Source organism: Globicephala melas, chromosome 9 (assembly GCF_963455315.2).
Source record: "Globicephala melas chromosome 9, mGloMel1.2, whole genome shotgun sequence".
Taxonomy (NCBI): Eukaryota; Metazoa; Chordata; class Mammalia; order Artiodactyla; family Delphinidae; genus Globicephala; species Globicephala melas.
The window spans coordinates 74,025,975-74,042,025 of NC_083322.1; the positions used below are offsets into that span (position 1 = coordinate 74,025,975).

At 40.7% G+C, this 16,051-nt stretch overlaps 1 protein-coding gene across 5 annotated transcripts in view; it reads right to left on the reverse strand.

Annotated features, from left to right (window-relative positions):
• RAPGEF5 (Rap guanine nucleotide exchange factor 5) overlaps window positions 1-16,051 on the reverse strand; it is a 235,975-nt gene that overhangs the window by 166,619 nt on the left and 53,305 nt on the right. For all 5 annotated transcript variants that reach the window (XM_030857070.2, XM_060304704.1, XM_060304703.1 and 2 more), the window contains exons 2-5: window positions 12,009-12,059; window positions 10,346-10,452; window positions 5,548-5,669; window positions 3,953-4,121 (exon numbers count right to left, since the gene is read on the reverse strand). In XM_030857070.2, the coding sequence (XP_030712930.2) occupies window positions 3,953-4,121; window positions 5,548-5,669; window positions 10,346-10,452; window positions 12,009-12,059 (449 nt within the window). The remainder of the gene's footprint in view (window positions 1-3,952; window positions 4,122-5,547; window positions 5,670-10,345; window positions 10,453-12,008; window positions 12,060-16,051) is intronic.

The window sequence follows — 16,051 nt, forward strand, 5'->3', positions numbered from 1 at the left end:
ACTGAATGGGGTGTCTGTGGAAGCCGCAGCCAGCCCTCAGGAGCATCAGAATGTCAGCTGATGCTGACATTCCAGGAGGACGCATCAGCTAGGACCACCGGGCACTGATCAAGCCGAGAGACACAGACCCAACCGACAGTAGGCTCCACAGTAACAGCGCACCCCAGTCACACTTCAGGGGTCACTAGGCAAGATCAGTGCGGATGGGAAAGGGCCAACCTGACAGGCAAGCCTGGTCTGCTAGGGTCAAGGGCCCACACCACTCACCATATCCCCAGGGACTGTCTTGCTGAGGAACAAGGAGAGGGCGCAGAGAGACTGAACCTTTTTACCAACAGCTAACAAGGAAACCTTTTAAATTTCCTTATTAGAGTCATTTTACTGGATTAGGCTAAAATTATGGGGCTTCTCTTTTCCTTCTTTCTGGCTGTCCAGCAGGACAGAAGCTCATGTGGACAACACAACGCTTAGAGAAAAATGAAGAAGTTACCTTTTCCTTTCCCTGCCTGATTGCAGCATAAGTTAAATTTTAGCAATCTTCTATGACTCTTAACAGCAGCATAAGTGTTAACTGCCCTGTAATTGGCAGAATATAGTTTTATGTATCAAGGTTCACAGACTCAGTTATTCAGAGCACCACCACTCCCACCCCTGGGCAAGCTGGGAGGGCTGTAATACAGGGACTTGAATTAAAACAGCCAAGCTCCCGCACAGCCTAAATTCTCCAAGTCAGCGTTAGACAGAAGTATGTCTTACTCGTCCTGGAGGAATTATTAGGCTGCCTTTCCCTACAATGTTACTTCAGCGTTCCTAACTGTCCCACCCCAATAAAAAAGAGTTAGGAAAAAGGACATTCTGGATGATTTGATTTGCCTTTCAGTTCGAATAAGATACCACGATTGTTCTTTCTTCCCCCAGAGACAGTACCCTTGACAACAAATGCACTCACTTTTTTCAAAGTATCTATTCAGTTTGGATAGAAAAGTCATTTTGTATAGCATAGGAATTTTGTTTCTTCACATTAGCCTAGAAACCTGCATTAGCTCCATTTTCCTTCCTGCTTTAAACATCTTATTTTAAATGTGAAAAAAAATCTATGTTTCTTTTTTCTTTTTAAACATGAATCTTTACAGAACAGTGTTTACATAGAGACATGAAGTAGTTTCCTCACATAATTTTGAAGGGATTTAGAGAGAAGACGGCAAATTAGAACGACCCCAATGTAGAACTGCATAGGCAGACTTCAAAAAGGTTATTAAAAGAACCACAGGACCGGGTTTTCAGCTTGTGAACAGACAATGTAAGTTAATTAGTCAAGAGGATTTTAGAGGGCATTTCGGTAGAATAGGTAAAAATGAATGGATAATACAGTGGAATGAATACCGTAGGACTAAGAATGACATAGAAGAGTGGGAAAAAAAATTGAAACAAACAGCAAGAGCAGTAGGTTACTAAAAGCTAGGGCTGATCACAGACTGCACGTATCACGGAAGTTCTGTGGTCAAGGTAGGACTTGGACTCCCCCTTGAGGGGTGGGTAGAACTTGACAAGGAAAGAGCAGAACTTCACAAGGCCATGAGGGAATAAACGGGTGTTTATAATAAACGGGCTAGAATGAATGGAGATCACCAGATTAGAGCAGAAGTTATGATGGGATCGTATGTGTTGAACCTTAGGAAGGGCTGTGACAACCCAACTGGCAGAGGACAATGTCCCTGGACATCTTTTCTCTGACCACAGTTTACTCCAAGTCTGGATAACCTAAACTTTAGCTTTCAAAAATTTGGCCCAAAACATTATATCAGAGCTTAGAAGTTTGCTTATAACTCTAGTATAGAGTAAATAAATAAAAAAATACACACACACACACACACACACACATATTTGTTCCAGAAGAGACTTGCAGTGGGTTCAGTAATTTTATCTTTTTATAGTTTGTACTTATAATATGGGATAAACAGGTCTATAGCTCCCCAATGCCAATTTTCCCAGAGGAATTATCACCCCCAAATGTACAAGTTCACACCTAGAGAAAAAGAATGTGCTGATAAGGCATGCTATAGTGATTATCAACCCCAGAGGCATGACACTGTATACAGTGATCAGTGTGACAAAAGACTGCAAGTAATCTGGAATATTAGGAACCAAATTTTCTAAATAGCTTCATCTTTAGAACCTACAGTAGACTCAGGGATTCCCTGTAAAAAGGTCATCTCGCTGGCATTCCAAACTGCTTCCTCAGTGGGAGAGAAAGGAGATAAACCATGAGGACTGCTTGCGAGTTTACTTCAGACACCCTTATACCCCGTTAATCTGGGTACACCCCCTGGGACTGCGCATACTTCCGACTTCAGGATGGGAAATGGTTAAGAAAAGCTGCCAGAGAGGGCCAGTCCCACAGAGTCACAGCCACCTCTACCTTAAAAAGCATTCCACTTGGGCTTCCCTGGTGGTGCAGTGGTTGAGAGTCCGCCTGCCGATGCAGGGGACACGGGTTTAAGCCCTGGTCTGGGAAGATCCCACATGCCGCGGGGCGGCTGGGCCCGCGAGCCACGGCCGCTGAGCCTGCGCGTCTGGAGCCTGTGCTCCGCAGAGGGAGAGGCCACAACAGTAAGAGGCCCGCGTACCACAAAAAAAAAAAAAAAAAGCATTCCACTCCTTCTTAGAAAGCTTTTTAAAATTTACTGAAATGCTCCTTGACTATTCCTGGGCAACTTCTGACCTACATTAAGACCACATTACATTAAGAAACATCTTCCTTACTTAGACAATCGAATGATGCATTATATTTGCTTCACCATGGCAAGGTCCTCTATAAACAGCAGTGGTGCCAGTGGCACTGGATTCATAACCATTTCAGAGTCAGTCTAACATTTTTATAGCTTCTGGTTATAACGTCTCAGAATGACCCCCATAACTCTTGGGCACACACTCTAGCAGTTGTTAAAAGCGTGCGTGTTACAGCCAGACAGACATGGAATACTCCACACACCACTGTGTGACTGTAGATAGGTTACCTGATCTCTATGCCTCAGTTTCCTCACTTTAAAATAGTAGAAACTGATGAAATAATGAATATAAAGCATTTAGCATAGTTCCTGACATAAAATGCATCCTCTACAATCAACCTATTAGTATCTCATTAATATTCTGACATTTTATTTCTTTTCTAAAAGCCTGTAATAACTGTTCCGTACTGTCTTTTTTTTTTAACAAGAGTAACTCATCTTTGTTATGGTTGTGGGTGCTTCTCCCTGAACCTATTTTTCTTACCCATGAGATGAGGATAATACCACTTGCCCTGCTAATCTCAGGGTATTCTAGAAACTGAATACATAAAAGTTGCTAACTGAAATTTTTAACCTGCAATTCATCATGCTGAAATAAGCTTGTCATTAATGCTGTGGATAAACAAAGGCATGTCAGAATCATCATATCATGACTCAAGTCCTGTTCCCACACCCCGTCTAATGAATTAATTTTAATTCATTTTAATCATATAGTGACTCAGCATCTTCATGTGATAATGATTCATGTGTTTTAATTTGCCAGCTGTTGCTTCTAGATTATTTTCAGAAATGTCTGTTGAGCTCTTTCTTAGGAAAGTCACGACTTGGAGAGAGGATGTCAGTTATTATTTTATTCCAACCTAAGCTAAATCATGTTTATTCCCAACTTATACCATCTACTCATATAGCAATGATTAAACTAGAAGCAGCGTGGTGCAGCCAGTAAGGCATGGACTTCTGGAGTTTGAATACCAGTTCAGTCATTTATTAACTGGACTGAATTTTCAGCATTTTACCTTTCTGAACCTGCATCTGAGAAATGGGAATAAAACAATTACTTCTTAAAGGAGATGATCTTAAAAAGCAGAGCACAGTCCCCAGACACAGGGATGGCTCGCTAAGTGAGAATAATTTTACAATGGAACAAAACAGCATCTACTTACAGTTCACAGATGCCAGCTCTAGCGGGAATGAGAGGCACCAGCTGCAGTAAAAGTTTGACACCGTTTTGCCACGCCTCTTCTCTTTCAAATTCACAGTACAAGTAGCTACACTCATCAGACGAAAACTGGTAGAAAACATAGGTATCTTGAAAGCATAAATGCTGGTCCACTGTTGGAAGCAAAAAAGGCATGAATCAGTTTTGTAAAGTATATCATTTAGAGAGCCATAAACTGAATAATAAATTGAAAGGCCTACTAAGTATGAGGGAGAAGCCAGGGGTAGGACGATAATGAAGTCCATTCATGTTCACAGTCTCATTGAATTAAAAAGGACTTACCACCCTATTTTTATTACTTAAAGCTCTGGCCAGCACATTCACGTGTATATTACAACTGTTCTACTTCAGGGACAGGTGAAATCAACAGCAATTCAAAGGCAGTAGAAGAAACTTTTTCTTTTAGCGTCCCAAAGCAGTACCTTTAAATACTGTGGTGGTACACAAATACAACACTATGGCAAGATTTAGATCAGTGGTTCTCAACCAGCACTGAGGGCATTTAGCAATGTCGGGTGACATTCTGCGTTGCCACAACTAGGGGGTGCTACTGGCATCTGGTGGGTGGAAGAAAGGGATGCTACTAAACATCCTATAATGTACGAGACAGTGCCCCCCCCCCGCCATTAACTAAGAATTATCTAGCACAAAATGTGAACACTACCAAGGTTGGGAAACCCTATTTTAAAAGAAATCAAGACGTGGAGACTTTTCCAAAAAATACGAACACAAAATGTTTTGCTAAGCAGAAACCTGAACCACACAAGCAAGCTGATAATTATATCCCTCAAAGGCAGTTAACTGTTTTCCTAAAGAAGAGCATCAGGTGCTAGGTGTGACCGACTAAGATTACACCCACATCCCCACCTGTACCACTTTTCCACAGTGGGACCTGGCGTGTGCCTTTCTGAAACTTACTATATGTTCTCTGACCCTCAATATTTCTCATCTATAGAAGAAAAGGGCTTCCCAGTGACAAACCAGCACCTGAGTGATAGAGATAAATAAAGAATCCAAACTGCTTGACTTCTAAGTCTTCCATTCCCTGGCTGAACAAAGAAAAGAGATAGCCACCATCTATTTTAGCTTCTAGTTAACATCAATTTTCTGTTCTAACAGCTTATTTTCATAGATCATTTATGACTACTCACACAATTAAAATGGCATACACATGCTACTCATAAAGTCAGTTTCTGATGACTATTCTGAGTACAGCAAGACAACTCACACATTTAGAGCAACTAAAGATGTGACTAATTTTTTAAAAAAATTGTGTGCATCATTTTAAGTAGAGAAGAGAGGGCGTAAGGGAAAGATTCTTACAGGTAGTAGTTAATGAAACAAGTACCTAATTATTTTTACAAAAGGTGTGAGAAGTAACACAAGATGAACTGTCACATTCATTTATAAGAGAATGCAAATATACCAGCAAGCACAATTTCCATCTAGGTTATAATATCATCTAGGAAATCAAACACATTTTGGTCAAGTAGCTTAACCACATAATGATTCTGTGCCTTCAAAACATGTAACACTAACCTGATGACATAATTCCCATATCCAGTAGGAGCTGCCAGACCCCTATGGCCATAGATCTGCATTGGACCAAAGGACAGTGTTCTAGAAGCCAGTCTACCAGTTCCGACCCAACGCAGCTTCTCCTGGACAAAAGCAAAGCCATTCCCAGTAAGACATGGTTGCCACCCATTTGCCAAAAAAAATGAAATTTAATACCGTCACTTTCATGTGCTTTTAAACAAGCAACTCAAGAATAAATGACACGGACCTCTTATCCATCTTTCAGTTTCAGTTCAAATATCGCTTGCCTTACAGAAGTTTACAATTATATCCTCTTATATTTCTTCTTCGCATCACCTAACATTTAGCAATTATACATCTTTCCAAATGAATAGTATCTCTTTTCCTCCCTTGAGAATAATTTTCAGGAGAACAGGGACTATGTGTACGTAACATTTAGCAATTATACATCTTTCCAAATGAATAATATCTCCCTTGAGAACAGTTTTCAGGAGAACATGGACAATGTGTATGTAACTTACGATTAATTGCCAACATCAGAACAGTCCAGGCCCGCGGTAAAGTCTCTGAATATATACATTAGAATAAATGAAGGGATAAATTTAGCAGCCCTTTACCTGAAGACAATGCTTCTGCCTTGGTAAGACAAGTACCTCGAGTTGGTGGTGATCAGCTTTGGTTCAAGCAATTACACATTTTTATCTCATCTCTTTGAGAACAAAATAATTCCAGGGTTAGACAAGGCTATACCACAGTGAGTAGCATGAAGTTTTGTTTTCTGATCTTTAAACGGAGAGTAAATCTTAATATTTGTCTCAAAGAACAATACATTTGACTGTTAACCTTTTTAACATAATCTAAGCAATCTGCCAAGCAGCGTAGATCATAAACCCATAAACCTGGATGATGGATTCCACTAACCACATGCAAGAAATACTATCTGTAATCCTTAAAATACACAGCTGTGTTCAAAGAATGCCCCAATTTGGGCATCACAAGCGGTACTTTCACGCCTACTTTCCCATCTTTATCAGCTTCAGATGAAAAACCAAACGAAGAAAACTTTCTGAAGTAAGTTTTTTTAATTTGCAGAAATTTCATTGAAACCCACTCTTCCGTATGGAAAAAAAGGTCACCCAAAATTTTTTTAAAGAGGTGTATCATGTAAAAGGCTATCTTTCTCCTATATTTGGTATTTAAGGACCAAAAGATGCCAACATTTATTTGTATTCCTAAAACAGAAAAATATTGTCTATCTTTTGTGATTGGCATAGTTATAAATACCTAGAAATCACACAGTAACCAACAGTATGAAGAAATGCCATGAGATGCTACGTTTTCTTTAGTGACGGAAAAATAAGGCAGTAAACGCTTCTGCTGAGATATCTGAACAAATATTCTACTTTAGATAAAGTATCACTTTTTGGGAGTAAATATTTGCAAGATACTCTGAGGCCGTTAAGGCAATTCCAGATTGTACCAGCTCTACAATTCCAGTTGCAGGTTGGCATTAAGACATAAGATTAACAGTCAAATAAATGGATGTTTTTTGAAACAAAACAAGAAAACAGATTGCAACAAAACAGGCAATTAGACCAAACTGTCAAATTTAACTTCTACAGGACACCTTTCATATTAAAGGCTCAAAGTGTTAATTCCTCGACACCTCTGTCAATTAGCCCGCATCTTTGGGCTTGCAAAGCACTTTTATCATCTTATTCCTTATTCTCAGAACAATACAGGCAGCTCCTCAGCCTGCTCTGTGTCTGACACCACCTGGAACACGGCAGGATACAGCAAAACATTTACTAAACAAACTAAACTGTCAAATTGCAAATGGTGACTGGACAGATGCGTTGGCTTGTTTCTTCACAGCTGATGAGGAAGACGTGCCTCAGACCAGGGCTTCCCAAATTGGTGTTTAGTAGGAGTCAGTCCCCTGGGGCATCTTGTTGACGTGCAGACTCTGATGCAGTGTGGCTGGGTGCAGCCTCCGAGCCCTCACTTCTAACCGGCTGCCGGGTGATGCCGGTGACCCAGCCCCACCTTCTCATTGGGAAGGGCTCTGTCTTGGGGAGGTGCAGGGCTGAGTGGATATGCTAAAACACGGTCCCGCCGTGACTGCTGTCATGTGTAGTTATTACTGAATAATCAGGCTCCCGCGCTCGGAGCAAGCTACTGTTTCGGGGGCACACGATCTCCTTCTACCCCCATCCCCAATTTAACAAGTTATGTTTCGAATCGCTTTCAACAATCCATCTGCACCAGGCAAAACATCACTGGGGTAAGGATGAACACTATCACTAACACCACCAAAGCAAACAAAATGAGGTAAGCTGCCGCTGCCGTTAACTCACACCCCCTTGACTTGCGGACCAGATCAGCAACAATCCATTCTAAATACCTAAACCTCCAGGACTGAGGGGAGAGCAGTGGAGAAATCAGAGATGCCTGGAAGGGAGGAATGTGAACACCCACGGCAGTTCTTACTCCCCGTGTATTTTCAGTCTTGTACTGAATCCAGCAACTGTTCCGAGTACATGCAGATCTAACTAGCGTTGCCGTACTTGACAGGAACATTGTGATATGGAGGTGACTGGCTCCAAGGCCAATGCGACTGCCATAATAAAACATTAATTTTACTAATCTCAAGTTGAAAATTCGCTTTCTCTTGGCCTCCTTCTGTCTCCGGTTACATTTTTAGTAATTAATTCATAGTAGTGCAGAGAGAACCCTCATCTCAAATGTCAGTGGGGCAGTGGTATTTACACACTTACATGAAGGCTCAAAAAACTAGTATGATTTTTCCTATAGTACCAAATAAATGGAAAACATTTCAAAGTTGCGAAAGTAATTCTCATGGGGTACATGGAGAACGCTTTGCTCAATTTACTACCAGACAAATGAAAATGACCCAGCCTAGGCAATCATATTAGCACTTTGTCTCTAAACCCAGAGCATTCATCAGTCCTTAGATTACAAAAGAAAGGAGGTTCTGGCCTGATCACCTGGAGTCTGAAATAGGACAACTCATGCTCTCTCCACATTCTACTCCCACTAAACCCTAGGCATGTTCTTACTTGGATGGATGGCTCTTTTCCGTGAACCTGATTAATGTACATCTCCCAATTCTTTTTCAATCTATATCCAATCAGAAACAAAACTGAGAACAAGGACAGATCCTACATACAGCCTCATGTGGGAACTGAAATGAATCCTATGAGCCTGCTGACAACTAAACCCAAAGACTTACACAGGCAGACCTCATTTTATTGCACTGTCATTTACTGTACTTTACAGATATCATGTTTACAAATTCAAGGTTTGTGGCAACCCTGCATTTAGCAAGTCTATCGGTGCCAATTTTTCCAATGGCGTTCGTTCACTTTGTGTCTCTGTGTCTCATTTTTGGTACTTATCACAATATTTCAAACCCTCCACCAACAGAAAAGATGATGACCTGCTGAAGGCTCAGATAACGGTTAGCAAGCTTTAGGAATATTTTCAAAATTAAGGTATGTATATTGTTTTTAGATAATGCTATTGCACACTTAATAGACTAGAGTGTAAACATAACTGTTGTAGGCACTGGGAAACAAAATAACTCATGTGACTCACTTTATTGTGCTATTTGCTTTACTTCAGTGGTCTGGAACCAAACCTGCAGTAACTCTGAGGGATGCCCATACATGCAGTGTCAGTTTTAAAAAAAAAAAGGGGAAAAAAATTAGACTTGTCTAAAGTTGATACCACCATCTATTTTTTAAAAAGGCGGGGGGAGCTCTACGGGAAGTAATCCAACAATCACCACAGCCTGTCTTCCAGCCTGTTGCGTCTGCTTGGCCTAGGTTCTAAACCAGTGGCTTTTCAGACCCTGGGCTGTGAACTCCTTATGGGAGGGTGGGGCAGTGACCTTTGAGCTTTCTCAAGAGGTTCACAATTCCATATACACAAAAGCATTGTTTGTCAACGGAATAAATCATATCTAACCTATGCCGAATGTGTCAAAACCTACGGAAATACTGTGATTAATTAACATGGGAGTTTAAAGTGTTAATTCATTATAGTTCTCTCATCTCCACTACACAGTTGGTCAATGGTGCCAATAATACTGATTCTGCCAAATTTTTTTTATCAGAAAGAAGTTGTTGGCATGAGATAGTTGCTGACAGGGAAGGGACACGAAGAAATTATCTAGGGTTTGAAAACTCCCTAAAGCTTGATGTAGATAGTAGTTACGTAAGTGTGTGTAATGATTAAAAATTCGTCAAGCTGTACCCTTAAGATTTGTGCATTTTACTGTATGTAAACTATGCCTCAGAAAAAAGGGTGGGGGGTCGTCTTACTCAAATAGGTTGGGAACCACTATCCCCAAAAGCCAGCCCATGATGGAATTTTTCCCATCTGTGGCGAATGGAAAAAAAGAAAATGACTGTAATGAGTTTGTGATAAAGCTAACTTTAGTTAACTTAAAGAAATGTCTTTATTCTGAGACCCTTTCCTACTTTTTTTGTCATCATTTATTCTGAGTACTCTCCCTATTCTTTATGGTATTGTAATCTTCCAGTTGTCATCTCCCTATCTTCAGACCAGGAGTCCAACTGTGAAACGCTCGGCTAAGTTTAATTAAGAGGAAAGTCACCACACCACCAGTATCCCAAATAGATACTTCAAACAAACCGACCCTCCTCCTACTGATAATTGCCCATCTCTCTGTGATCAAGGTTATGTCTTTAACATGTTTTGGGGTTTTTTTCTCAAGGAGAATTTCTGACGAGGTGTTAGGAAACTGTGTTACCTGTAAAATCCCTTGAGGTTCACCCTGTCCTTTATCAGGTCAGCTGCCTGAACGATGATAATATTCCTCAGTGCTCTTCCTGCACAAGAAGAATTCTCTCCATAAATCTACACAGAAAAGACAAAGACTCACTGAGAATTCAGAACAATGATGTGACAATTTGTGAGCTGCCAATGACATACTATATAGAAAAAGTTATGGCCAAGTCCCTAAGCTTAAAACACTTAACTGCTTTAACTATAAATAACTTCCTTTTACGCAGAGTTTCCAGGGCAAAATACCTGTTTTTTTAGATACAATGTTTGTACCAGTACAGCAAATTGAAGAATATTTATATATGAACTCTGCCATATTGATAAATGCATACTTGTAAATGTCTTGGAAGCTGGGAAAATAATTTTTTCCTATCTAGCAAGCATCTCTCACCATGACACAATTTAATAGCAGGCTTCTGTGTGCTTTGCTTTTAAGCTTCACTCAACTGCAGAGTTTACAGTTAATGCCAAGCATCCTGGTTTCATCTACTTCACAATTCCATCTAGCAGATAAAAGTTTCATATAGCTTCTTTTTTTAATCTTCTGATTTGTCCACATGCATCTCTGATTCTTGGAGGATGAAGCAGGGTATTCCTCAGATCTGGAGAGGTCTATGTCCCACTTTATAAACTACCTCCTTTTTCTATAATTGGCAGCTTCGTCCACAGGGCAATGTTGCTTCACAAAGGAAGCTAAATGAAAATGAACCGTCTAAGTAAAGGCTCATGAAAGTGAAGATATGTTGAGGGTGCATGCTAACATCTGTTTACTTGCTTCTTGCTGAACTCTTTTTGCACCTACAAAATATTTTATGTCTTCTCCCAAGGCAAACAAATTGATAATATATTGACTATAACTTGATCCGGAACACTTCAAGCCTATCCTTACACTCCCTTAATTTTCCTGTAATCACCTCCTAAACACAACCTAAGAAGAAAATGTGAAGGACACGTAATGATTTATTTTTAACACGTTAAATCTATTAAAAAAAAAAAAACAACTTAAGTCCGATAACAGAAAGTATCGCCATAAAAGACGTATGAGTCAGCTGACACTTGACTAGTCCTGACAATGTACCAGTATGCATTCACTCAGTCACTCAAAAAACACTAAGCAGCTATCGGGTCCCATTCCAGATGCTGGGGATGCAGTACTGAGCAAAGCCAAAACGGTCCCGCCCTCACAAAGCTCACAGTCTCCTGTTATTCTAAAATATGCAACCCTGTCAGCTGATTTTTTTTTTTTTAACACAACATAATGAAGGCATCCCCACCTTGTTTCAATGAGCATTCGGGGATATTCTACTGTTAGATAACAATAAATATAAATAGGCCCCTTTTACACAAAGTTTTCAGAGTAAAATATCCAGTATTTTAAAAATACAGCATTTCTATCATACAGCAAATTGAAAATATTTATATTATATATGAACTCTGCCATGTTCATAATGCATTCATGTAGAGGACTTGGAAAATGGGAGAACATTTTTGTCCTATCCATGACTCAAGTATCAGAGCATTTGAAACACCTTCGGCCGTGCCACCCCAGGTGAAGGAGATGGCGTAATCAGGAGCAAAGGGAAGAATCACTGTTTCAGAAAATGCTGTAAGAGAGATACGAATCATACCTGGGAAGGAGCAGGTTCAAGGTATGGGTTGGAAATTCTTCTTGATAGAGTCTATATGAAAAGAAAGAAAAGGGGAAAATTAGAACCAAACAGAAAGCTTTGTACTATGAGGACACAATATATGCGACCATGGCAGGCCCAGCAGTTGTCTAAGCCAAAAAACTGTCATGGGCCGTGGAGGATGAACATCTTTATTCTCACTCAGTGTAAGTATCTGGTCAACATTCATCCCAATGGGACAGGATATTCCATGGGAACGGTTCCCAACCTACAGAGCACAACTTCAAAAAGTGCAACAGAAAAACAGGCATGTTTGTATATGTATCACTTTGTTCTCAGTGTGATTTTGATCCCATTTCTCCTGTCCCTTCTATTTCCACTCTCACCAACCCGAGCTCCAGCTCTCATCCCTGCACACCTGGACTGCTGTTTCGGCTTTTTAGTGGATTTCCCTGGGCTCCAGTCACGCCCCCTCAGGCCATCCTGCAAACCTCAACTGAACAGAAGTCCCTATATAGCCCCTCAACTGACAGTAGGTCCCTTCTTGCTTGTCAGTCCGAACCCCCAGCCTGCCCCTCTGGGCCCACCACAGTCTGCCTCCAACAGATTTCTATTCTTCTACCTCCGTGCATAGCTTCTTTGACTCAACATGAGATCTACTCATCAGAAGAAGCTGCGATTCATACCTGCCTCTGCTCACACCGTCCTCCACAAGCGAAAGCCCTCCGTCTTCCCTGCTACACCCCTGAACCCCACTGAAGTCCGGGTCTGTGCAGTCACCTGTTGGGTGAAGCTCCGCCCACCCACCCCAGTCCACTGCAGTTTGTCCCTCTGGGAGCTCTTTGTTTTCTGACTATTTATATGGCGGCTCCTGGGTGCTCTGCAGTACTGGCTATCTTTCTACGTGTGCATTTGCCCCAACGAATCCATACGCTCCTTGAGGGAGTGCTGGTAGCTTAACCTGCTTTGCTTTCACAGCCTCTAGCACACAACCTCACACACACACACAACGTTTATTTTTCTATTCATTTACTACAGATATTTATATCTCTGCATCAACTATTTGCTGAGTGAGTTGAATTGTAGGAGCTTATTTTTCCTACCTAACAATCAGGTAAGCAGCACCGTCACCCACATGTGTACAAGCGCAATAGAAAACTATTATCATTTCCCGTTGCGGTTTAGGAAAAGGAACAGAGAAATGAACATTTACTGAGCTTCCAATCTATGTTTAAAAGCTCTTTACCGCTATTCCAAAGCTTGCTGTCTTTTGAGATCCCATAGTTTTTAGTCCGCCGCGTCCACCTCTTAGAATCACTTACAAAACATACCCTGCCACTCACTGCCTTCCAGTGTCTGAACCTTCTACCAAACTTTAAGCTAAGACAGAATTCTCACTCAGCCCCTTGCCCACTCCACACAGCTCCCATAGTACTTCTAATTAAACTGAAACAAATATACAGACTCTTTATCCAGGAATGCCAATTGGTACACGCTGCTAAAGATCTGTAATGGCTTCCAAGAAAAAAAAAAGAAAGGTTTAAGACAGGCCATTTTTAATTGCTATGTGTTAAAAGAAAACACCCACTCACCCCTTCTGGTCTAGTCTATACACATTCCCAACCGGCCCTTCGTAGGCCTCCTGTCTTCTGAGCCTAGGCATTGTATTCGCTTACTGAAATACTGAACAGTTTAAAATTTGCATCTACACCAGATTTATAACTTGAAGATGAATCATCATGATAAGTGATTTTTTTTTCCCCTAAACAGCCTTTTAAAAGTCAATATGGCAGACCAGAATGACAATCTTTATTACTCATCTAATTGCCTAAATCAGCTCAGAAAAGCAACTACTTCACATAATCTAGTTAAAAAGAAAGCTTCCAGGTAGAAACAAGCTCTAAAGAATTAGGCGGGGGCACTTCCACAAAAGAAAGCAGAAAGGCTTCCTTTCTCTCTGCCGCCAGCCCAAATCTGGCTGTCTCGACACTAGTGTTACACTCGCACAATTCCACTTCACAGAAACTTCCCCCGTGGATGGCTTGTTACAAAAGATTGGTAAGGTGAGTGAATAAAGCCATGGGGTCCTTCCATGCCGACTAGATAACAGCGTTAGATAAGCGCCTAGCCCTCAGGGGATCGATCAGAGCAACCTAACAGGAACTGCCTTTTACAGGACACAATACCTGGATTTGTTGTCAGAAACTCCTGTGAAGCCCGCTCTTAACTGGCCCCGAGGGAGCTGTGTTTCCTGAACGCTCCAGGACAGCAGCTCTCAAACTCACCTGAGCCGGGGAAGCTCAGCGCTCTCTGTTACCACTCCGGAAAGGACTGATCTGTTCAACTTAAAATAACTACCGTAACTGTACTTTTTTTTTGAGACCACTTTAAGTTAGCTGTTGGTATTGACTAAAACTAGCAAGTGCCAAAGACTTAAAGAAAAAAGAACATGGAGGAACTGACCATCCATTACCTCATTTTTCATAGACACTGTGAAAGGACTGTTACATAATTTTACTGGGGAAACACCATGGGCCAACTTACAGGAATCTGAGAATGACTGCTCGGAAGAACCTCACGGACTGCTCTCCCAACATTTCCCTGAAAGAGGAGCACAAGGACACCCTTGAAGATGCACCCCTCGCCATTCAATATTCTTTCCCTCAGACTCAATTACTCAGCTGTTTTCATCCCATCTTGGACTCCCTCGGTTTTGTTTCTCCTCTCAGCATTTCAGGGCTTCATCTCATCACTCCCGTGGCAACTAACTTCCGTTCATTTCCCTTATGAAGCACCTATTGATCTCCTTGCCAGGCACAGTGGCAGCTCCAGAAACATACATGTGAACAAGATACCATCCTCTAACTTAGAAATCATTTATCAGAAGACACGGGATCTCAAGAACATTTTAAATAAATCAGGAAGAACATTTCTTCTTCCTAATTTCCTATCAATTTACTCTATAATCTTGGATGTCTGGTCCAATTGATGCAGGTGTCCTCTTTTAAATGGCTCTCACCATGATATCTCAAATATAAAGCCCAGATGAAATGATTCTTTTTCCCCCTTTGTTTCCAATTTCCTAGAATTACTTAAGCTAGATGCAATGATTCTTTCATGAAGGACTTATACGGACCATAGAGAGAAGACTAGTAACAATACAAATGAAATTAGATTTTAATTCAAATTTATTTCTTCTCCTCTCCAATTTAATGAACCATAGAAAATGATTCCCTAAATGATTCCGTGCAAACCTCATATTTTAAACATGTGTTAGAAAATTGCAACCCTTTAATATTCACAAATGAACTTCCAGAAAAAATTCATAATAAATTTTATTTACTCAGAAGGATAACTCAGAGTAAACTCAGAAGGCTTTACTCAGAAAGATAACTGGTTAGCAATCATATATTACTTTCATTTTTTTTTAAAGTTAGGTGTCCACTAAAGTTAGATGCTAATAGTCTCTGAGGCTGGGTCTGAACCAAAAATGGAACTTATTTCAGAGTCATTGGAAATATCGTGCTAAACTATATGGTAGACTTAAGGCAAATTTTTAAATCAGCTTTTAAAGGACATGCCTTAATGCTCTCCTTGGATTGAATTAAAATACTTAGGCTACAAGGGGAGAGAGAAAGGAAAGGAAAAAGAATGAATCACTTCAGTCACCAGAGAAGTATGACCTGCTTTGTTAAAATAGGAACCAACAAGAACTACCAAATCTGTTGATAACTTGAGAATTCAGTTCACAACACAACTTGCTGTCCCTTCAGCCATTGTCCTTTACCCACTCTGGGTGACCAAGTAGAAATGAACATGTTAAAGTGGAATAAGTGTACTTAGATTTCTTATCATTCTAAGAAGCCAAAAATCTCCATAAGTAACTAGAGGGCCCATGTGTTAAGAGACTATGCACTAAAACAATTAAGGCTGTGATCCAGTAGGCTGTGCAGTAGAGTTCTAAGGCCTGGGTTGGGGAGAGAGGTCCTTTTTAAGCCCCAGCATACCCTTGCATCTCAATCAAAAGTTGGTTGAGGGCTTCC